This window comes from Bemisia tabaci, chromosome 1 (genome assembly GCF_918797505.1).
Source record: "Bemisia tabaci chromosome 1, PGI_BMITA_v3".
Lineage (NCBI taxonomy): Eukaryota > Metazoa > Arthropoda > Insecta > Hemiptera > Aleyrodidae > Bemisia > Bemisia tabaci.
In genome coordinates, this window is record NC_092793.1 from 44,066,941 (window position 1) to 44,091,535 (window position 24,595).

The 24,595-nt window shown below is 39.7% G+C and overlaps 1 protein-coding gene across 6 annotated transcripts in view; it reads right to left on the bottom strand.

The window, feature by feature from the left end:
* Positions 1-1,448: 1,448 nt before the first annotated feature.
* Positions 1,449-24,595, bottom strand: part of LOC109041745 (uncharacterized) — a 144,241-nt gene continuing 121,094 nt past the window's right edge. For all 6 annotated transcript variants that reach the window (XM_072301239.1, XM_019058179.2, XM_019058165.2 and 3 more), the window contains 2 exons: positions 12,789-12,911; positions 1,449-1,591 (listed from right to left, as the gene is read on the bottom strand). In XM_072301239.1, coding sequence (XP_072157340.1) covers positions 1,490-1,591; positions 12,789-12,911 — 225 coding nt within the window. In that variant the 3' untranslated portion in view covers positions 1,449-1,489. The remainder of the gene's footprint in view (positions 1,592-12,788; positions 12,912-24,595) is intronic.

The following is a 24,595-nucleotide window of genomic DNA, read 5'->3' on the forward strand; positions in this document are numbered from 1 at the left end:
TTACAGGGGCTTTAAACCCTCACTTCATTTCTCCTGAATTCATTAAAACTGCAATTAAGTCTACAAGGCTCTCATCCCTTAAATTAAATGAGTTGTCCAATCTTGAGGACTATTGCAGTTACCAATAGTTTAAGTCTGCCAAATGTGGTCAATTTTATGGTCAATAAATACTCAGTAAGGTAAGAAAACTTAATTTCAGTAGCTGCTCCTCACCAGCGTCAGTTTTGGGTTGCCTCGCCGTATCTACCCGGTTTGGGGAGGGTGAGACTTGTCTCTTGCACAGGTCCGCCTGCATAGGTGACAAACTACCCATGATTTAAATTCTTTTTAGTTAGATTGACAAAGCGCTAAATTCAGTGTGTACTTTTTTACAATTGTGCTTTTACAGGGTTATCAAAAAATCATCTACCACCTCTGTAACTTTTTATCTAATTGAGATAGAAGTTTGCAACTTTGGCAATGTTCCTCCGCCTAAAGTAGGAACTTTTTGGTCCCCCAAAATTTTGGGAGGGCGGCCCCCCCTAACTTTTTTTTTCAAATGGCAGCCCCCCTTTTGTGATACCTTATTCGAAAGATCTTAAAAAAGAAAATTTTTGGCGCAAACCGCAGGTCAATATGTTGATTTTTGACAAAATGGCGGCCGGTCAGAGTTCAAAATGGCGGAAATTCGGCATCTCCGTTTTTTATCGGCGGATTGGTCTGAAACTCAGAACCCTAGGGTTTTTCGGGACGAGAAAAACGATTCTGGCATTAGTTTTCCAGAAATTTCAGTCCTTTTCCAAATGGCGGCGGTTAAAATGGCGGCTTAGAGCGGGAAGTGGATATTTCAGTTACGGCAATTAAGACGTGGAATGCCGCCGCGAAATCGGACTGACTTTTCTGGAAAACTAATGCCAGAATCGTTTTTCTCGTCCCGGAAAACCCTCGATTCTGAGTTTTAGACCAATCCGCAGATAAAAAACGGAGATGCCAAATTTCCACCATTTCGGACTTTGATCGGCCGCCATTTTGTCAAAAATCAGCATTTTGACCTGCGGTTTGCGCCAAAAATTTTCTTTTTTATTATCTTTCGAATAAGGTATTACAAAAGGGGAGTTGCCATTTGAGAAAAAATTTAGGGGGGGGGGGGCTACCCCCCAAAATTTTGGGGGACCAAAAAGTTGCTACTTTAGGCCGAGGAACATTGCGAAAGTTTCAACCTTCTATCTCACTTATGAAAAAAGTTATAGGGGTGGTAGGTGACTTTTGGATAACCCTGTATACTTGTTGCACTATACAGAATTTACAGATTGAACAGATAAAAAGTAACAAAACAGTACATATGAAGACTGTCTGTGAAATACAGATTTACAAGCTTACAGAGCCGATTTTTTACAATTGCAACATGAAGGAATCGATGATTGGATGCCTCGGAGCAATCCTGATAAATTGACAGGCAAAATTAATAGTTTAAAGTTAAAAATTTGTTTTATTAGAATTAATTGAACATTTATACTCTTTCTGATTTTTTGGTGAAGAATCCTGACCTTCGACCGCGGTTTGTGGGAGCATTTGCTCCAGGAGAGATTGTAAATGCTATGGGCTGCAACCTCTGAAAAAAAGAAATTGACACTTTGACAACCACAGTGACAAAAACGAAAAATTCTCAGCACATACTTAATCTCATCGCAAGTAGGTCACTGAAAATGCCTTGTTGCTTGCTCCTGAGCAAAGCAGCAGACCGGGCATAATTTTAATCTTTACCCTAAAACATGTGAGATTGCTACTAAAAAGGCCTAAAAGCACTCTCCAGTTAAGTTGAATTAGTTTTGATCCAGAGGTAATTGTAGGTTCAGATTTTACAGGCTTAATTTCTTCAGGAGATCGAAGACCTACCGACCTAATAAGCACTGGCATTTGAACCCACCACTCCAAAACTCCCAAATTTACCTTGGAAACTAATGAATTTTTCCAAGAATTGCTGATTATCCCTTTTCTGAAACAGCTTATTCAAGCATAAATATGAAAAAGAAATGAGATTGTTGATCACTAAATCTTGCACTGGAAATAGGTAATTTACTTGGTTGCGGTAAATTGAATAATTCAAAAAAAATCAATCAGAATTGCATCTCGGTAAAATTGACCATACGATAAGAATCAGCCACTACAGGATAAATTTTATCAAGCCTTCAGTTAATTTCACCAATTTGTTAACCTGTTTTAATGCAAAGATTATGCAATATTGTCACATCACTAGGATTTAATGCAAGTTGAATGTTCTGAAAAAAAAAAATTCTTTTCCGAAAACATTCTCAGAAAAAATTTTAAAACAGAGACAAAATGCTTCCAAGGAATTCTTGGAGTGGTACCACTTCAAGCCTAAATTCAGTGCAACTTACCCAATCTACCGCAATTGATTCAAATCAAGCTCAATTTAAGCAGCTTAATATTGAGTCTATCCATTTATCAAGATGCGTCCTATTTCAGTCTGATTTATTAGGATGTACCCAGATTTATCTAAATGTAATTTGCAGTGAATCTACAGCTAGTACTGCTTACTTTGTCTTTCACTAGTAATCTACTCAATCTTCATTTACAGAAACAATTTTGGTCGTTACTCAAAACGTTCACTTACGTTGAAATTTTACCAGATCAGTTTCAGGGCCCAATTCTCAGTGATCATCGATTCAGCGATTATCAAGCGATTATCACTGAGGAAGGGGCAACCTGAAACCGATCTGATCAAATTACAACGTGAGGAAAAGGTATGGGTAAAAAGTAGGGCTGTGGGATTATACAAGTCTGAATTTTATTCCCGATAATCGATTCGACCTCATTGACATAATGTCAAATATTAAAGGAAAAAGACTGAATATTCCGCACATGATCCACCTGAATGCAATCTTGTATGTTACTACGGAGCGCTTAAGTCGAAGATAAGCTAATTGCGGGGGCAGGATACGGACAGAGACTAGGAGGAAGTGGGAAAATTACTTCGTCCCATAGACGCAACACAGGAATAGGTTAATGGTACCGCAGCTCGGCGCCCCAGTTTTTACAATGTTGCTAGAACGTCAGTGCGAGAGCAGCATTGATATGAAGTAAAACTGAATAAAATGAATTTTTGGACAGTAAGCTCTCCCTTCCTTTCTTTCCCCATCAAATCAAAATGTACGCAAAACCATTTGATGATTCAATGAATTGATTAGTTCTTGATTTTGTTGTCTTCATCAGTAATTTCTTTTATCAAAATTGAATGTTGTTTTGCAATTGTGAGTGAATTGTATTATAGAATTTACAACCTAAAAAAGTTTCAACACCCTTTACTTAAAGTAAATGCAGGAAAAAAGAATTTGGCTTTGATTCTGAGCCAAAAATTAAATGTTACAAAAATAAAAATTATTTATCCGATTTCTACCTTCACCAACAAAGAAGCTGGTTTTGGCCAAAAATAGTTTGAAATATTTTATTCCATTCAAATACAAAACTTTTCCAAAGTAATCGATTTAATTTGAATTGGAAACTTTTTCAAAAGATTTAGTTTGACTCGATTCAACACAAGTGTACCTACTTATAAAAAAAAAAAAAAAAAAAAAAAAAAAAAAAAAAAAAAAAAAAAAAAATTCAACTATTTACACAGCTCGTGCAAAGAAAAAAATATCCTGTGTAAAAAGAATACTTGTTGGCCTCTTAAAACACAAATAAAATCCTTGCCTTTACATCAACTTAACTTGGGAAATGCAAGGAAAGAATTTGCTTTGGAAAAATCTATTCACATAATGTAATGGGACCCACTGAGCAAGTTATATGCTTAATTCAGCCTTCCTTCTACTCTAAAATGACACACTTAGACCAAATAGTCAGGAGGCATGCGTAACAAAACATATGTCCCGTGCGCAGATTCGTGAAGGCATATTGTGTGATACATCAATCTCTTCGTTTTGATGTCTAGATAAAGAAAATCGATGATGGCCATCTCAAATTTCATACGAACCCCCCCAAATTCAAGATGGCGGCCAAAATGGCGGTTTTGGGGTAAAAAAATTTAAAGTTTGCAAATACGTCGTGTCGGGTGTCGATTCTTACGTATTTTTTATCGTGGAATCCGAATTTTCAGTCAAAAGTTAGCCCAAAGATCATTTTTAGGCCAAAATCCAAGATGGCGTCCAAAAATACCTCTTACGGGTACTAATTTGCCTACTCGGGTCTACATGCATTGTGAGGTATCAATTATTAGGTTTTCAGGGTCGTAGAGTCCGAAAATGAGGTCCATTTTCCGCTGCGGCTCTCAAGAAGCCCTAAAATCAAAGATGGCGCCCAAAATGGCCGCCGGTCTTGCGGATGAAACTGCCATTTAAGGCAGCTTTAACAAACAATACGTTCAAAATTAAGTTTCTTGAGTCAAGAAGTTCGAGTAGGAGATCAAGGCGCCTCATGAGGTTATGCTGTACAGCATCAACTCGTAGCTTCAGCATCAATGCCGTATGCCCAGGTAGCGGCCGTTCGGGCATACGGCTCCGAGCCTGATGCGCTCAACCTGCCGGCCGCCGGCTTCGGGCATTGAAGCCCGATGCTGGAGAGCCGACCGAGCCAGCCTCAAGCGCTGATGCTGAGGTTTGATGCTGGCTCATGGGCCTCAGCGGGCCTCAGCCTCTGCGGCCGGACCGTCGGCTTGCGGCCCGATACGGCCTTAATTTTCGGACCCGCCACCCAGCTTAATTACCGACGGGGCTGTCCCAGAAGACCGCGACCCTCGGACTCGGCGATGAATTCGCGGAACACCCCTTTGTTTACGTTTCCCATCGGCGCGGTGGCCCACGCCTCGTCTCATCGTCTCGCCAGGAGGACACCTCTTTTTCTCGCCGATCTCGTTTGAAATCGAAAGTCCCCCTTCCCCGGTCGAGAACTTGAGAAGTCGAGACGCTCAATGAGACAGAGTATTAGGTTGGGTTGTGCAAGGGCCGCATGGACTTTGAAAAATAGAGGTCTTGTCGTTCCGTTTATTACTGGGGAGATTTGCCGTCTAGGAACACAACACCCCCCCCCCCCCCCCCCGGGATCGTCTTCTCCGCATAAGTTGTCACTTTTTGCCTTTCTTCACAATTTGCAACAATAAGAAATGAAAAATAAAATATTCAAATGAAATACAATAACTCTGATGAACTTTACAAGAAATTGTTTCAGGAAAGAGTGGGATTTTCTTTAAAAAAAAGGCAACTGCAGACTTCAATTTTTTATGCCTTCTTTCACAGGTTATCTGAAGTCGCCAGATAATGCTGAAAATCAGCACTTTTCTTCAATTAAACCCATATTAAATATTCACATTTTGTGGCACAACCTGGCAACTTTGGAAGTATCTACTCGTTGTTTTATAGGTCATTCACACACTTACTTTTTTGCCGGCAATTCGAAAATAAGTACAAATAATGAAATGTTATGACACACTGATACTTGCAGAACATTAAAACTTAAGGTGATTCGAAGGAAGCCATACTTTGTGTCAGAGCGACGAGCGATATATCGCATCAATTCGTTCCATAATTTCAACAACTCGTCATTTTTTTCCGAAATTTGAAATCGCACTTCTCTTGTCATGAGACTAAAGAAGTCATGTATCAAATTTGACAAAGAAATTCAACGTATTAAAGATGAAGTTTTTTTCAGAGGAAAAATATCGCGCATTCGAAAGCACTTTTGATATCAGTATCGAGTTCTTTGGGTGGACTCATTCCTAGAATTTCTTCACTTAAAAATGACCTAACGTGGCTCAAGATAAAGCATGATATGATAAAATAAAAAATACTAATTTAAGAAATCACAATAAAGCATAAGATTTTCTAAAAGTACATAAACAAAAGAAACCGGCAGACTTTTGGTGCCCTTGCAATAAATTAACGCCGCGCTACAGAAAAAATTACGCGAGTGCATAATTTTTCTCCCCGCCGCGACGAGCATGTGCTGTAAACACTAATTAATCACTTAGAGAACATAATCATAAAATATATAGCAATACTTAAATTGAAACGCTCGGAGGACAAGGCGCATAAGTGTCGTTCTTAAGAAAATTTAGACATTTATGATTTCAAGTAAAGCTAGTTTTAATCTTAATGCATGCTCTGTGAAAAATTCGCTTCCACTTTCCGAATTTTAAGCATCAAAAAGTCAATTTAAGGGGCTTGGAACTTTGGAAGACAAGGAGCATAACGACGGTGTAAGTCGGCAATCACATAACTCGTTTGCGGTGTCTGAAAATCTCCGCCTCTATGTTATTTTTTTAAAGGAGAACAAATTGACATCATTCCTTGAAGCTTATGCAGAATTGTCTTCGCACAGAGAAGAAAAATCACGGCAGTTTTAAAGAATTGCCGGTGAGTAGTTTTCCGTTTAAAAAATAAAGTATGACAGGAAGTTTGCGACGTCGCAAACCGAGTTATGTGATTGCTGACTTACACCGTCGATAAGTGCAGTTCTTGAGAAAATTGAGATATTAATGTTTTCAAGAAAAACTAGTCTCAATGCGTGATCAGTGAAAAATTCGCTGCCTAAGTCCAATTCTTAGGCATTTAAGGCTTTCTTTCCGCCATATGGATCCATGTAATTTCGAAACTTGATACACACATTTTTCGAAATAGCAAAAACTGCACTCATGCACCTTGTCCTCCAAGCCCCTCAAACTTTCTTCCCGCCGTAAGGATCCATGTCATTTCGAAACTGCAAACGAGCATTCCTCGAAATAGCAAAAACTGCATTTATGCGGCTCATACTTCAGGCCCTTCAGTCGTACCTTCACTTTAAATCCTTTTTTCGTTATCACCGCCGGAGAAAAAGGACATTGGCCCTCAAAAGCGGCAAAATTGTTTTCAAGGTTACTTACTACTCTATCATCGAGAAAGTGTTCTACGAAGCACGAACATCTTAGGACCGAATGTCTACGAACATTCCACATCAAAACGACAAAAATTACACTTTCAATACCAATACGACAATAAGCTACTTAAAATATACTCGAATCAGCTACATATTCAGGTTTAGGAACCTACCTCACTCATCTTTCAAGAATCAAAGTATTCGAAGTTCGAACAATGGAACTTCACGACCTCCTTCCCAAGTAGCAGTGATCGTGATAAATAGCGATTTTATCGGTTGGTTATCGCGATTATATCGATGGCAATATATTGAGATATCATCGCATTAAAAATTGCTGTACATGAATACATGGCGATTAAATCGCTGCACATCGCAATTTTCGTCGATAAAATCGTGATGAATTTTCGTCGATAAAATCGATATTAAATCGCCATTTATCGCAATTTTTATTTCGAAAATATTGCGATTTGGAACTATAAATTTCAGCCCGGTTTAAAAACAACGAAAGTGCCATTAGTTTCCCTATGCACATAAGTGTTTTCTCAGATGAGCCAGAATTTATAGCTCCGAATTGCAAAATGCAGTTTGTTTTTGTTAAAGAGTAACTCTACGAAAGCATTAAGATAAGCATGAATGCTGCTGAAAAATTGTGGTATGTGGACGGAGTAACGGGTTTGTCCGAGAAAACATCCTTATGAGAAACTGGGATTATTTTCAGACGTGCCTTACACAAATTCCGGTATATTTTTGACAGCGGAACCCAAAAAGGACCTTCGTTTTAATGCATCATCTGCGAATTTTTTGAAAAATTAATTTCTTCCTGGGAAAGCTAAGTTTTAAACGGAAATGCCGATTTTTTTCTGGTTATAGGTAACCTTATTTACCAGCATGACCGCTCACACCTCTCTCGAATCACTTTACAACTTTCTAGCAACTTAGAAATAAGAATTATTTGTTGAAAAGTGCTATTATGAAATGGGAAATGTATGAAGAAAGTGAGCAAAAATGCAAAGGTTTAAAGCCAAAGCCCCCCCCCCCCCCCCGGGAAAATTGAGTCCAAATCACAAGCGTAAAAAACGATTAAGAACTTTTAACATGAACGGAGGAAAGTAACAATAAAAAATTATAGGGCCCACTAGAGACTCAGGTGAATCCGACGTAGTGTGAAGAACTTTTAGAAATTTATTTATTTATTTTTAATTACCTATTGAAAAACCATTAATAATTGGACGGAGTTAAACAGAAAGGAACCAAGCCACATCGGGATCGAACCGAGAAAAAGAGGTTTAAAGTTTGGCTCCTGCATAAGACTCAATGTAAAACATAAACTTCAAGTTCAATTTCTGCAAAATTTGCTCCAACAAAAACTTTAAATTTTTGGCGATAGATAGTAGAGCAGTGGCTGAGTTCAAAACCACTCATAACTCATTTTTTTCCAAAATGTGGGTTGGTTCCTTTCTGCTTAACTCAGTCCAATTAAAAAGAGACTCAATTAAGTAGAAGCATGGAAGGAAGAAGAACCAAACGATAAAATGATCAAACGTATTCAGCAGAACCACATCAGAGATGGCCTACTTTTTATTTAAGTGGTAATTTTTCAGCCAAAACCAAGTAGGTAATATCCTGACTTAAAACGTCGTATGTATGTATTCTAGTTTTAGTTCCAAGAGAAAACTTGCAGCAACCTGAAGTGGGCTCAGGATAATTCTGTTTAAATCCGTTCAAATGTGAGGGAGTAACATTTTAGTGAGAGCGAAAGAAAGTTTAAAAAAACGGAGTAGCGCATGTTAAGGTAACGGAGGGTGCCTTGCTGCCTTGCCGTGCCGCGAGAAGCGCGAAGCGCTGAAATAAGTAGGCAGCTTATCCGCAAGCCTAGGACGCACAATGTGTAAGCGGATGTATCGCAACGAACTCGGAAGGTGGTGAATCTGTGGAAAGTGAGAGTGACGAAATGAAACCAGGAAGAGGGTGAACCGTCGAGGTGACCGCGGAGGAGAAGGGTTCTACAGGTGAGAGGACAGCGGGAGGGAGGAGGAAAGTTCTAAGAAGTGGACGCCGAGGAAGGGTTGAAAACACAGCCCCGTGCAATTAGCCGACCGGCAGCCGGGCCCGGGGAGCTGGCGTCCGACGCGTCTGCTAATTGAGGCCGCTAATTTTGATGCTGGACTCAGCATCAAAACTGATGCAGCATCAGAAAAGGAGCCGGGAGTCGGCTTCACCAGGTGAAGCCGCCTCAACGGCATATGCGCTCCCCCGGCGCACTGATCGAGGCGGCATGAAAGTCCGCGCCGGGCCTCCGCCTCGCGCGCCGATGCGGCTCCGTTTATGATGCTCCCTCAAACCTCAGATCAGATGTTTACTCCTACAAAAAATTAAGCCTCCGAATCGAAAATGGCTGCCGACATTGTTGCCAGTTAGAGGCGCAGACCGGTAAATGACTGATATTAAGAGATTTGCCGAAGGAGGGGTTTCGATAAGGGCCGTTGTTGGGCCCATACCCTGAAATTCTTCAATTTCACGATTGTTTGCTCATTTAAAGTCTAAAGTTTGCGGAATGTATCATGATTTGATCATTTCCGGTCTATTTAGGGGTCTAATACCGGCCTAAACATGAGACTAAAGGCCGACTTTGGCGAAAAATGCGGGTTTTTTTACATTCGACGTGACGCTGTTTCTTAACGATCCCATCATCGGAGGAGATTGTTGTCCTTCAAGTACGTTCATTAAGGATGTAAGATAGTCACTTTGCCCAATTTTCGTTGATGGCAAACCTTGCGCTCAGAGTTAAAACGATCTTCTTAGAATTTTCTTGTTTTTCATCATTATTTAAAATGGCATAAAAAGGGCGACTCATCTTAAACCAGAAATAGATTCATTGGTGGAAAATGTACGTAGCTGGTCATAACTGTCCTCCAAAAAATTAATGGATTAAAGCCTCCCCCCCCCCCCCAAAAAAGGAAAACCTGTGTTGCCATATTTTATTGCCTAACATCACAGAAAACCGCGTGATTATTTCAGTATTTGGAGGCTGTTCTTTGTAGAGCACATTTAGCAAAGCTCAAAACCCTTGATTTTTCATACGTTACGATTATTGATTATATAAATGCAATTATTCATCATTATTTTGTTTATTACATGTATGTATCCATAGAGACTCTTACCGTGGCGCGGCATTCCTACATATCATCGGTAAAAATCGAGAAAAATGCAACATTGAAACGGAAATGAGAATTCTACTATCATCGCGCTGAGAATGTTAGCCTTATCCAAAACTAAAAATTCATTGCAATAAAATGTGTAATATTGGTTAAAAGGCAAAACGACATAGAACATGTTCTTATCCGGGTGGTATTACCTGTGCAAAGTGGGCGATAGAGTCGTCAACTGCTGAGCTCATATTGCATCTCTCATTTGGTGCCTCACTCATTACAGACATAAGTCTGAGCCAGAAAAACTAAGCGTTTGCTAGATTAACATGCATGCGTCATTTCTCTAAAATTATGACATGGCAGCTCCAAACAAGAGGTTTGATGCAGGAGACAGGGAACCTGATGAAGAAGCAACTGATGAGGAAGCTGTTAGGTGGCTGGGCAGAAGTGAGGGAAACCAGGGTTTCAAATTATTTTTAGGAAGCAGAATTCTGATCGATCGCAGGCAATAAGAATGGCGGGGGGCAGGGATTGTCAGGGTGGTGAAAAATCAGCATTAAGCACTCGTGATTCTGACACATGGCTTACTTTTTTTTCGGATCTCAGATCATGGTCAATGATTCAAAGTTGCACCTTCGTTTGTAAATATCGTGTACAAAATTCGTAAGATAATAGGCCACCTACAAGCCCAAAATTTTAAAACAATTACCACTAACACAAAATATAATCTACTTGCATCTCTGAATACTGTAATTCGAGTCTTACATATTTATTTCAAAATGCGCATATTCCGAGAAAGTGGCTGAAATCCTCGGCCAACTAGGATTTTTCTCGATTTTTACCGATGATATGTGCGAATGCCGCGCCACGATGGGAACCTCTACAGATACTTACATGTAATAAACAAAATAATGATGGATAATGGAGATTTCGCATATGTGAGGAATTTGCGATTTGACTGTTGATTCTTACGTAAAAGTTCGGGAGAAACACGATGGTGCCACTGGTTTTCTCTGAAATCAACTCCCAAGCTCAAAAAAAAGGTCTCAAGTTGAGCCCGAAATGGAGGGGATATCCCACACTATCCTGAGTGTCCACCCCTAAATCAAGACACACTCTCTATGCAAAGATAAGGAGCAAGTACATTCACAGGGCTACCACTTTATTTGGGGACTCCACAACAGAAAACACAGCAACCTTGCTAATGTATTTGCTCCCTATCTTTGCATGGAGAGTTTGTCTTGATGTACAGGTGGACTCTCAGGATAGCGCGGGATATCCCCTCCATTTTGGTCTCAACTTAAGAGCTTTTTCTGAGCTTGGAAGTTGATTTCAGAGAAAGCCATTGGCACCATCGAGTTTCTCGCGAACTTCTACATAAGAATCCACAGTCAAATTGCAAATTCCTCACACATGCAACATCTCCATTGCATTTATATAATCACTAATCATGCGATCGTAACGTACGAAAAATCAAGGGTTTTGAGCTTTGCTAAATGTGCTCTACGAAGAACAGCCTCCAAATACTGAAATAATCACGCGGTTTTCTGTGATGTTAGGCAATAAAATATGGCAACACAGGTTTTCCTTTTTTTTGGGGGGGGGGGGAGGCTTTAATCCATTAATTTTTTGGAGGACAGTTATGACCAGCTGCGTACATTTTCCACCAATGAATCTATTTCTGGTTTAAGATGAGTCGCCCTTTTTATGCCATTTTAAATAATGATGAAAAACAAGAAAATTCTAAGAAGATCGTTTTAACTCTGAGCGCAAGGTTTGCCATCAACGAAAATTGGGCAAAGTGACTATCTTACATCCTTAATGAACGTACTTGAAGGACAACAATCTCCTCCGATGATGGGATCGTTAAGAAACAGCGTCACGTCGAATGTAAAAAAAACCCGCATTTTTCGCCAAAGTCGGCCTTTAGTCTCATGTTTAGGCCGGTATTAGACCCCTAAATAGACCGGAAATGATCAAATCATGATACATTCCGCAAACTTTAGACTTTAAATGAGCAAACAATCGTGAAATTGAAGAATTTCAGGGTATGGGCCCAACAACGGCCCTTATCGAAACCCCTCCTTCGGCAAATCTCTTAATATCAGTCATTTACCGGTCTGCGCCTCTAACTGGCAACAATGTCGGCAGCCATTTTCGATTCGGAGGCTTAATTTTTTGTAGGAGTAAACATCTGATCTCCTACTCGAACTTCTTGACTCAAGAAACTTAATTTTGAACGTATTGTTTGTTAAAGCTGCCTTAAATGGCAGTTTCATCCGCAAGACCGGCGGCCATTTTGGGCGCCATCTTTGATTTTAGGGCTTCTTGAGAGCCGCAGCGGAAAATGGACCTCATTTTCGGACTCTACGACCCTGAAAACCTAATAATTGATACCTCACAATGCATGTAGACCCGAGTAGGCAAATTAGTACCCGTAAGAGGTATTTTTGGACGCCATCTTGGATTTTGGCCTAAAAATGATCTTTGGGCTAACTTTTGACTGAAAATTCGGATTCTACGATCAAAAATACGTAAGAGTCGACACCCGACACGACGTATTTGCAAACTTTAAATTTTTTTACCCCAAAACCGCCATTTTGGCCGCCATCTTGAATTTGGGGGGGTTTGTATGAAATTTGAGATGGCCATCATCGATTTTCTTTTTCTAGACATCAAAACGAAGAGATTGATGTATCACACAATATGCCTTCACGAATCTGCACACGGGATTACGTATGCCCCCTGACTAAAAAAACAGACCACAGGGAACACAGAGATCAAATTTTTTACCTCTTCTCGTCGCATTTTGTTTCTGAAGAAATCCATAATCTTGCTAGGTGTAGATGGGTGTTTTGTGCGATTATTGGTGTTTTCTTTGTTCTCTGTAGGTGATTTTAAGACAGGTCCTCCGCCCTAGAAAAACGAACAAGTGTATTTCAATTACTAGGACGTGCAGAGCACACCTTAAATTTGGAGGTGTGATGTTGGAAGAGAGGGGAGGGGTATCGATAAGAGCCTGTTTTGGCCCCCTCCTAGAATCTGGAAATTTATGCGGGTTTTCCAAGTTGACTCAATGCAGTTTGCGGAAATAATCATGATTTAGCCCATAGTCCACCGGATACGTGTTCAACGGTTGCCTAAACATAGGTCTGCAGGCGTATTTTAGCGAAAATTCGTGTTTTTCTACCACTCCGAGGCTTTTTTGACACCTAGCGCATCGTCTAACTAAAACGAGCTTTTTATATGTTATCAAGAGGGCTTTAGGACACATTTGAACCAAGGTTTGGTTTTAGTTAGATGATGCGCTCATAGTTAAAAAACAACTTTTTACAAAAATCGACGTTTAGGGGACATCCGCAAAAAACTTGGGGAAACACGTCTCTCGAACTGCATGTACGCTATGTATATTATCGAGGGCAGTTATCAAGCCTAGTTTGACTCTTACAAGGAGATTTCCTTCAATTGTGTCCAAAAACAATTTGAATTTTCCATACAAACAGCTGTGAAGATAACAGATTTTGGAGTAGTGGAGGCATATTTACACTAAATGCATAATATCAACTTGAATCTGGAAATGTATGCGGGTTTTCCAAGTTGACCCAATGTAGTTTACGGAAATAATCATTATTTAGCCCAAAGGCCACCGGATCCGTGTTAAACGGTTGCCTAAGCATACTGCAGGCGTATTTTAGCGAAAATTCGTGTTTTTCTATCACTCCGAGGCTTTTTTGACACCGAGCGCATCGTCTAATTAAAACGAGCTTTTGATATCTTATCAAGGAGGTTAAGGACACATTTTAACCCTGGTTTGGTTTTAGTTAGATGATGCGCTCATACTTAAAAAAACTTTTTACAAAAATCGATGTTTAAGGGACATCCGCAAAAATCTGAGGGAATTACGTGGTAAGGGTTTTTTTTGGCAACACTTAAAGAAAATTTCCTTGTAAGGGTTCTACAAGGCTCAATAAATGCCCTCGATAATATACGTAGCGTGCATACAGTTGGAGAGACGTGTTCCCTCAGATTTTTGCGGATGTCCCGTAAAAATCGATTTTTGTAAAAAGTTTTTTTTTTAAGTATGAGCGCATCATCTAACTACAACCAAACCTCGGTTAAAATGTGTCCTAAAGCCCCCTTGATAACATATCAAAAGCTCGTTTTAGTTAGACGATGCAATCGGTGTCAAAAAAGCCTCGCAATGATAGAAAAACACGAATTTTCGCTAAAATACGCCTGCAGACCTATGTTAAGGCTACCGTTGAACACGTATCCGGTGGACTATGGGCTAAATCATGATTATTTCCGTAAACTACAGTGAGTCAACTTGGAAAACCCGCATACATTTCCAGATTTTAGATGATATTATGCATTTAGTGAAAATATGCCTCCACTACTCCAAAATCCGTTATCTTCACAGCTGTTGCTATGGAAAATTCAAATTTTTTTCAGACACAATTGAAGGAAATCTCCTTGTAAGAATTAAACAATGCTTGATAACTGCCTTCGATAATATACATAGCGTACATGCAGTTCGATAGATGTGTTTCCCCAAGTTTTTTGCGGATGTCCCTTAAACGTCGATTTTTGTAAAAAGTTGTTTTTTAACTATGAGTGCATCATCTAACTAAAACCAAACCAGGCACGGTGCGTTTTAAACAATTTTAATGCGGTCAACATACCACCCTCGATTTTTTTGCGGAAATGTCAACTAGAAGGCCTACTGATTGAGGAACAACAAACCGCAAAATCCGTGATGGGGCCGTTTTTGAGAAAATGCGATTTTTCGCTTTTTTGGCGGGAATTTCGGGTCAAGGCGCTGAAAAAGTCAAGTTAGGCTGTTTTTGTAGTTCGTAAATGCATATCCTAAACATTTTGAGTCAATCAAGTGCCAGTAGGTAGCTATTCGTGCATATTGCCCAAAATTCATATCCTTAAATTCACGACTTTTGGGTTTTTGGGGGGTTAGTCAAGGAGAAGTCCGAAAAAAAGAGGGTTAACCCGGAACTAATTGCTTAACAAACTTTTCCTACGTAAACTTCTTCAGTGGGTCCTATTGAACAACATACCAAAAGTTTACCACGGTTCGCTCCCGGAACACCCCCCCAAATTGCCTAAATTTCAAAATGGCGGCCATAATAAGGCCTCTGGGAGTTCGATTTTTTTAAAAATACGCATACAGTGTCATGTGAGGTGTCAATTCCTATGTAATTTAGGTCGTAGATTTCAAATATGAAGTAAAAAAAGTCCCTTGATCAAAAGGGGGTACCCCAAATCCAAGATGGCAGCCAATTTTGAAAGTCAAGAGGGTGGATTTTTAAAAAGTTCGCGTGATAAGGCAAGTGAGGTATCATTTCTTATGTAATTTTGGTCGTAGATTTCATTTATGAAGTCATAAAAGCCCTCAAGTCAAAGGGATTGCTCCAAATGCAAAGATGGCGGCCAGCTATGAAAGGCAGGAGGGTGAATTTTTGAAATGTTTACGTGACATCCCTAGTAAAATAGAATCAACCTGACGTCAGGGTATGTTTCATAAACTACCCTGAGTCAGATTGATATCAGCCTGAATTAGTCTGACTCAGGGTAGTTTATGAAACGTCAGGTTGATTCTATTTTACTAGGGATGTCACGTAAACATTTCAAAAATTCACCCTCCTGCCTTTCAAAGCTGGCCGCCATCTTTGCATTTGGAGCAATCCCTTTGACTTGAGGGCTTTTATGACTTCATAAATGAAATCTACGACCAAAATTACATAAGAAATGATACCTCACTTGCCTTATCACGCGAACTTTTTAAAAATCCACCCTCTTGACTTTCAAAATTGGCTGCCATCTTGGATTTGGGGTACCCCCTTTTGATCAAGGGACTTTTTTTACTTCATATTTGAAATCTACGACCTAAATTACATAGGAATTGACACCTCACATGACACTGTATGCGTATTTTTAAAAAAAATCGAACTCCCAGAGGCCTTATTATGGCCGCCATTTTGAAATTTAGGCAATTTGGGGGGGTGTTCCGGGAGCGAACCGTGGTAAACTTTTGGTATGTTGTTCAATAGGACCCACTGAAGAAGTTTACGTAGGAAAAGTTTGTTAAGCAATTAGTTCCGGGTTAACCCTCTTTTTTTCGGACTTCTCCTTGACTAACCCCCCAAAAACCCAAAAGTCGTGAATTTAAGGATATGAATTTTGGGCAATATGCACGAATAGCTACCTACTGGCACTTGATTGACTCAAAATGTTTAGGATATGCATTTACGAACTACAAAAACAGCCTAACTTGACTTTTTCAGCGCCTTGACCCGAAATTCCCGCCAAAAAAGCGAAAAATCGCATTTTCTCAAAAACGGCCCCATCACGGATTTTGCGGTTTGTTGTTCCTCAATCAGTAGGCCTTCTAGTTGACATTTCCGCAAAAAAATCGCGGGTGGTATGTTGACCGCATTAAAATTGTTTAAAACGCACCGTGCAGGGTTAAAATGTGTCCTGAAGCCTCCTTGATAAGGACCTTGACTAAGAACCCTGAAATCGGCCTTTAAGAAAGTATGAAAAATTGCATCATTGAAAATTTAAAATCCATACACAATCAAATGTATGGCACATAGAAAAAAAACCGCAATTTTTGGAGAATTTCAGCGCAAACCGCACCCCAATGTCATTTTTTGTTCGAGAGATATGGAATTCAATGGTTTTCAACTTGGCAACGCTGCTACGCGGAAAGAAATTCATTTCAGGTCTTAAATTTTTGGGAAAAGGCGTATTATAATAAGGAAAAACATATTGAAAATTGGTCAAGTACATGTCCGGGGGGAGGGGGGATTTGCTGATTTTGCATACACCCCTTTCAATTTTTCGAAAATTCGATGGGTCTCAAATTTTGAACCGCCAGAGCAGCCGGACTGCCCGATCCTTGCTACACTCCAGTACCCCGACCTAAGAATGTACGTCAAAATTCTTATACTCTCGGGTTACATAAATCTGTGCTATGGTTCTTGGTCTATTACAGAAAAATGAAGATTCTGAGAGGTTCACACAGCAAAACGGAACTTCGATCTGATATCACATGTTGTTTCTCGAATAAGCCTAAAATGGCAGTTCTTTACTGCAAAATTTAGTCTGAATATTTTTGGGAAAAATGTCTGCAGGCTTATTCCTTGAGAAAAGTTTGAGGAAAAAGGTAAGAAAGTCGGAATTCTGAAAAGTTTTCCAAGATTGCCGCAAGTTTGTACTTATGAATTTTGCTGGTTTCACAGGTTTTGAGTGGTGCAATCCAAAGATCTAAACTATTTTTTATGAGCAGAAAATGACAATTTCGACACCTTCACCAAGCTTCCGATGTTGGAAGCAGGGCTTCATTTTATTCCAGATCAAGCGAAATTTTTTTGGAAATTGTGGAAGCCCTTGCTAGCTTTACAGAAGCGCGATCACACAAATGTATCGCAACCATAAACCATATTGCATCCAAACCATATCGCATAATGAAAGACTCAAATGTTATGTAGAATATTATACAAACAACAAATACTTAAATTAATAGGACAACTTTAAATGAGAAATCATTAAAAAAATGTTATTTGTTCTATGGTAAAACTAGCACTGTTTTGAAACCATAAATTACCCCTCACACCTGTTTCTAAAGAAGAATATACACGGAAAAAAAAGAACTGTCATTTTAACAGTCACATTGAATGTTAAATTTGTTTGACGTTTCTCTGTTCTTTTACTTGTGACTGCTAATTGAACATTTTAAGTATGTTGAAACAAAAGTATGCAAATCTGTTAGCTCAACATCTTATTGATGCTTTTGAAATAACATTCTGTATGTTATTCCATCATCGCACGACTGTTGAGTTAACTTCAGGTGCGGTTCATTAAATCAACAGTTCCTGAAGCTCTTGGAATGACTGTCATTGGCTTTTCATTTTACAGTCCACACGTTATTTTGACATTCGTTTGGATATTAAATTTACATTCGGGCAGGTGTTGGTCTAATGTTTTGAAGGCCGTTAAATTCGCAGAAATAATCTGCTAAAGCAACAGCGAGGGTGTAGAAATAGCAGCGGACAATTTAACAGCGGGTTGACTGTAAAATGCTGACCGTTGCACGGAGCATCCCATCCCGGCCAGTCCCGCGCGATCGGCGCAGAGCGCATGCGCAGTTATATACAGTCGTCGATCGCCCCACCCCCGCTACGAGCGGTGACGCAGAAAACCTCTCCTTACCCTCCAGCCTCCACTGTCCACCCTCCTTCTCGAGGGTTGCGCTTGCGCGCCAACCTGACAATGGGCCCGGTCAGGGAAATTCTCAGAACTGTAACCGCCCGGGCCCGGTGTTCGGCTGTTTCTTCCTTCGGCGTTGTTCGCGCATTCCAGTCTGTTCGCTGATGCGGCCATGTCACTGTTTTAAGGGATTTCGTTTGCTTATCAGTTAGTGGTTTTGAGTCAGAGAAGTCTTGCGCTTGCGTTTCGAAATCGTGCTCAAATTGTGTTTGCGAGTGAATTTTGGCAAAGAAAGTGATTAGTTTTGATACTCAGTGCGCGATCTGCAAAATTAGTAGCTCCATAGGAAAGTAACTCTTACGATATAAGCAAGTTTGGGCACACTGGAATCAGTTGCGGGTAGACGCCATTTTTTGAGGCATCATCATGAATTCGTTCAACTCGGAATTTCTTCTGCCGTATATTTGTGTTTTTTGGTTCCAACTTCACCATTGACATTACACGCACTCTCGACTCAATTAGGTTTGCGTTCAGTGCATACAATTATTATTTTTAGCGTGCCTTACATATTTATATGCAGGCACGGTTTTGATTTCGTTTCCCATAGATTATACTATCAGCCCTATCTTCTATACTTTCCGATGGTTTTTTTTGCAGAATCCTAATTCCATTGTGTGATTTTTTCCTTTTTTAAGTTTAAAGAAATCTAGGCTGTTTTGAAATGAAATGAAGTGATAATTTAGCAAATCCTAATCTTGGTAGAATTTTTTGAAACCTTTTATAATACACCCTTTGTGTTTTTAACTCATAAGCACAATCGGCTGTTTGGTCCATGCGTTGTTTTTTATTAATGACGCCAACGTGACATTGTCTTAATGACGTAAAGTGTTTCAATGTGTAATACAGTGTAGGTATGTGCGATATCTGACCAGGCCGCGAGTGATAAGTTGGGTTTTTGGAAAATGAAAATAACCGGTGGAGAGGGAGGGTTTAAAATGTGCCTCACTTAATTTGTTGTCGACCCCTAAGCCATGATTAATTCTGCTCTACTGAGAACTGCAAAGATGTTTACTTTGTGTTGTGTTTTTGTGCATTTAAGCTGTTTAATTTTTGTGAAATTAACTCATTGTGAAACTGATTTAGTCTGTAAATGTTACTTTAACCGGAATATTATCTATGGTTTTTGCATCATTTACTTGAAACCAGCTAAGCAATTATCAGCTATTTACATAAGCATGTAAGTATGACCATGATTTTTTACAGCTGCGTGGGATTGTGTCTGCTACTTTAATAGCAGTGTGAATGAAAATTCAAGAGCGAATTTGCTTTTACACGAGCAGCAGCGCTGCTACATCGACAGCAGCGTGGATTTAAATTCAAGAGCGAACCGGCCGTCATGAAAACAGCGACGCTGCTATTTCCACAGCAGCGGCCGCTGTTGAATCGAAAGCAGCGTGAGCGTCAATCTGATGGGGAACCGACGCTTACGCCAGCAGCTCCGCTGCTAGTGTAACAGACTAGTTGATATAGATTGAGCAGATTTTGTTGTCATTGTTACATTCATTTACTGTCAATGTGACAGCAAAGCGCCTGTTATAATAACAGATAAAGGTAATGTTATTTTAAAAGCCGGGATGCTGTGCCGTTTTTGACAGCCAAGGACTGGTCCTTTAGCAGTCGCGACGATTAAAATGACTTGACGATTAAATGTACTTTTTTTTCCGTGTAAGTCTTTTTTATAAATCGCGTGAAAATGTGGAAGCCTTTCAGATATTATGAATGCCTCTATATTCCTCCTCATTTCGAATCTCGTATTTTTTTTTTTTTTTTTTTTTTTTTTTTTTTTTTTTTACCAAGAAATTATGGAGGGGTTTCCACAATATTTCCCGAAATATTCGATGACAATTTCCATAATTTTTACCAAATTATTGTAGAAGAGTTTCCACTATTTCAACCGAAATATTGTGGAAGGGTTTCCACGATTTTCCACGAAGTGTGGAAGAGTTTCCACAATTTCCCACCAAGTGTGGACGGTTTTCCACAATTTTCTGCAAAGTATGGAAGGGTTTAAACAAGTTTTCCTGAAATGTTGTGGGAGTCTGCCTAGGAGTTTTTCACGGAAGATTATAGAAGGCTCTTCCTCATTTCTTATAGAGGATTGTGGAGCACGGTGCATCTGAACGAGATTAAATTATTTGACAAGTCACAAGCAAAAACTCTTCAAGTTCTTAAAGTAGAGTGTCTACTGAGTCACTTCAGCCAAAAAGAATAAAAATTCTGTAGAGCTCCTGGAAAATAAAGTCGATTTAAAGGTATTTTTGGGCTAAAATAGCCAAATTACCCATAGCAAGGCCCGTCATATTGTTTAAAAAAAAAATTTATTCCTGGATATAATGCCTAAGTTTCTTAAATATGCATACTTTAGGCTTCCGATTACTAAGACTCCCAATTTAAACTATACAGTGAATTTTGGGGGCCTAAAATGAGCCCTCAGCGCCAAAAATTGCATACATTTTCGAAAACTTCGGGTTTTCAGAGGAATATTTTTTTTTTTTTTTTTTTTTTTTTTTTTTTTAACGTTTTTTCTACAGTCGTCAATGAGTGATCCTGAAAGGCATTTCCGATTACATATTTGACATTTTGACTGTTTGGGGGGGGGGGGGGGGGTTTAACTCACTTTATTTCCTTAATTACTGGTTCTGATATCCCACCTATAATAGTTACCCGACCTATGTCGTCAATTCTTTCGTTCACGATAACTACCGTTAGATTTACGTTGGCTGATTCAAATTTTGTAATTTTGTCCTTTTTGGTCTGATAAAGAACTGTATAGACTTTCGGTTAAATCGCATTTACCGATTACTTATACACGATAATTAACGTAAGTGCCCTACATACGCTGTTTTCCACTAGTCTGTTTTTATGAAAGTTCCATTCCTTGGTTTCCTTGGTAACCTTTGTTTGCTATCAGCTGATGTTTTATTTCACTTTCTTTATTTAATTTTTTTTTTTTTTGTTAATGAATCATTGCTAGGTTAGTTTTAATTTTTTTGCCAGCATTTATTCTACCTTTCCCCCCAGCTCATTTTTCTAGCTTCATCACCCTCACCCTTCAACTCATTTTTCTATCGATTTTATCATTTTTTTCACGGCATGTCTTGCTCCCCTACCACCATTTTTTCGGAGTTATAGATATTTTCGCGGCCTCTAGAACCGTGATTCCAGTCACGGGCATTTCGCTAGTTATGAAATATGCAGCAGGAGTTACCCCCCCCCCCCCTTCCGCCACACTACCAGAGGCGTATAGGGAATTTTCAAGCGTTTTCAGAAACTAGGAGAAAGGCAAAGCAAAGCCTGATGCCCCCCCCCCCCCCCTGAACAGTCAAAATTATAATTATGTAATTGGTAATGCCCTTCAGGATTACTCATTGACGACTGTAGAAAAAACGTTAAGAAAGAAAAAAGAAAAATATTCCTCTGAAAACCCGAAGTTTTCGAAAATGTATGCAATTTTTGGCTCTGAGGGCTCATTTTAGGCCCCCAAAATTCACTGTATAGTTTAAATTGGGAGTCTTAGTAATCGGAAGCTGTTGCCGCGCACTAGTAGTAAAAAAAAAAAAAAAGAAAAGTTCTGACCAAAAAACCGCATGTGCGCGACGACTCTCTCATGAGCTTGGTAGCAGAGCGCTGCGCCACTAGTGAATCCTGTAGGCACTATGACGAACCAAGCAGCCGCGCTCTACCAGAGAAACCGCGAACCCGTTTGGTGTCTAGAGCTCTGACTTTTTAGCTTGTGCACGACGACTCGGTACTCGCGAGTTGTCTGACCGCCCAGCTTCTTAATGTTAATGGAAAATGGAATGTAAGGATTTCTTAATTTTACATTCATAAATCAGCACAGTAAGCATTACGAAGATCAGCGGAAAAGAAAACCTGATTTTAAAAGTTTGTTTTTCCGCATGTATATGCGGATAAAGTTAAAGAAAACTTACTGAAGGAAGTATTGATTCTGTTGTTTCGGAAATCTCTCTTCACGAAAACCTTTCCTCGTTTTTTCGCTCACCACGGCGAATAAAACAGCTTAAATCACGTCAATTAAAACTGGAAAAAAGGTTAGTATAACACTAAGAACTTAGAACGCCTTTTTTCCGCCCCTTCCTTTTTCCCGGAGACTTTAACATAAAAACTCTTCGGGGTTTTTTCGCTCACCACGGCGAATAAAACAGCTTAAATCACGTCAATTAAAACTGGAAAAAAGGTTAGTATAACACTAAGAACTTAGAACACCTTTTTTCCACATTCTTTTTTTCCTGGGATCCTTCTCGCGAAAGTTTTTTCAGGGTTTTTTCGCTCACCACGGCGAACAAAACAACTTAACTCACGTCAATTAAAAAATAGGAAAGGTTAGTATAGCACTTTAAGTTAGAACGCCTCTTCCATCCACTAAATACTCTCATCATAAGAGTGTTTTGTGTTTTTCTTCGCTCACCATAGCGAATGAAAAGAACCTAAATAAATTGCATTGAATTCAAATAGAATCTCAAATAAAAAGCTAGTGCGGCTCACCCGAGCTCAGAACTTTACCTCCGCTTTACTTCTCCCGCAACGGAAGTCAAGTTAAAATTATTTAGAAACAATCCTTACAAAAAATCCCCAAACAGGGACTGCAAAACCCCGTAAAAACGGAAAGGCTATTTTTCCCGTAAGTCAATTGCAAAGTTTTATTAACCCTGCTTTCGGCCGCCCTGCAGGTCAGTTAGTAGGTTATTCTCTAAAGAATATAATCAAAATTATTCATCGCTTAGCGTGAATAAAACATATTACTCACTCATTCACTTAAAAAGCGCATCAGAAATTTCCCGCTCATTAAAGTATGGATGCAAGTTTCTGTAGAACTTCAGCATTCATTTTTCCAATGCGAAAATTATTATGTCTCAGAGAAAAACAGAGTTTTTCCTGCTAAAAAGTTACAAAGCAAAATTATCCAGGATTAAATAAATCAGTCTCCACCTTTATGCGAGCCCCAATAATTAAGCGCGCTACTGTGTGTGTAGCTTCACCTTTCATTTTAATCTCAACTAAGCGTCCACTTCCCGCATGAAAATTAATCGCGAGCGGGAACGAATAATGAAAAAGATCCAATTTTAAATTTCCCGCGCAAACACCGATCCTCACTACATGGTCGGAGCCCCGCCCAACAAATTCCAGGAGCCAATGAAATCATTCTAGCTTCGACAACGCCGGGGCGCGGAGCGTGCCGCGCTGGCCGCATCACTTCCCCTCCCGCCTAGCCAACACTCACCATCATGAAACCAGGCTGCAGAATACGGCACTTTCATTCTTTTTGCTTTTGATCACTGCTAATAGTTATCTTCTTCCTAAATCTACCATAAAACCTTTCAATATACGCCTGAATTCACTTTATATCAATATTCAAGAACCCGAAGTTCCACCGGTAACTACCCATTGTCACCATTTGATGAGCTTTTCTTATTCTTCGCACGCAATTTCATGCAAAACTGTTGTATTTTCTGAAAAGTACTCGTTGAAAGCTATCAATTACAATCATTAAAAATGCAGAAAGTCAAGATCCAAGATTAAAAACTTCAGTTATTCGTTCCGCCAGGCGGCGCGTCACCGGATCGGTCGATTTCGAAGCTTTGTTCCTTTTGGCTCTTGCGCGCCCAGCTTATGCTCCAGGGATCCGCTCTTATCTTCACTTGAATCTCTGCTGCTCGGACTTGAAGGATCTCTTTTGGAACACACCTGGACTGGACTCTCCCTCTCAAATTGGACTTTATCTTGGAAATGGAATGAAGAATTGTGCTCAGCTCTACTCATGCATCAAGGACACTGCGAGTGATCAAGGAGGCGCTGTTCCGGCTTAGTAGCGTAGGCTTTTTGCCCGCTTGAAGATCGAAGGCTGCAATCACTCCTGGCTGCTCAACCCTTGGGCCAAGGTCACTGAGCTTCATCAAAGAAGACGCACCTTGTTTTGACATTACTGGTGCACGTCAACCCTCTCGCTCCATTCTCGCTCTGCAACCCAGTAAAGTGGCAGTCCTCCCCAGCCCTATTGGTGCAGCTTTGAGATCAAGTCACAGTACACTTGAAAAGTGGAATAACTTATGAGTTTCGTAGCTCGACACGCTACCAAGTGATGCCATACTAACAATAATTTCTTTTAAGCTAAACTACTACAAATTTGACTTCTCCTTCAAAAATCTCTTTTCTTCTTTTCTATTCTTTTCACTTTTTAAATTCCCTAATTTAATATTCCATCCTAGCGTACGCTGCAATTCACGCTAGTTGCGAGTACATGTTGGCTATCCCATGTACTTATGGCTTCACTTCTTTCCTAATATTAAATCATCCTG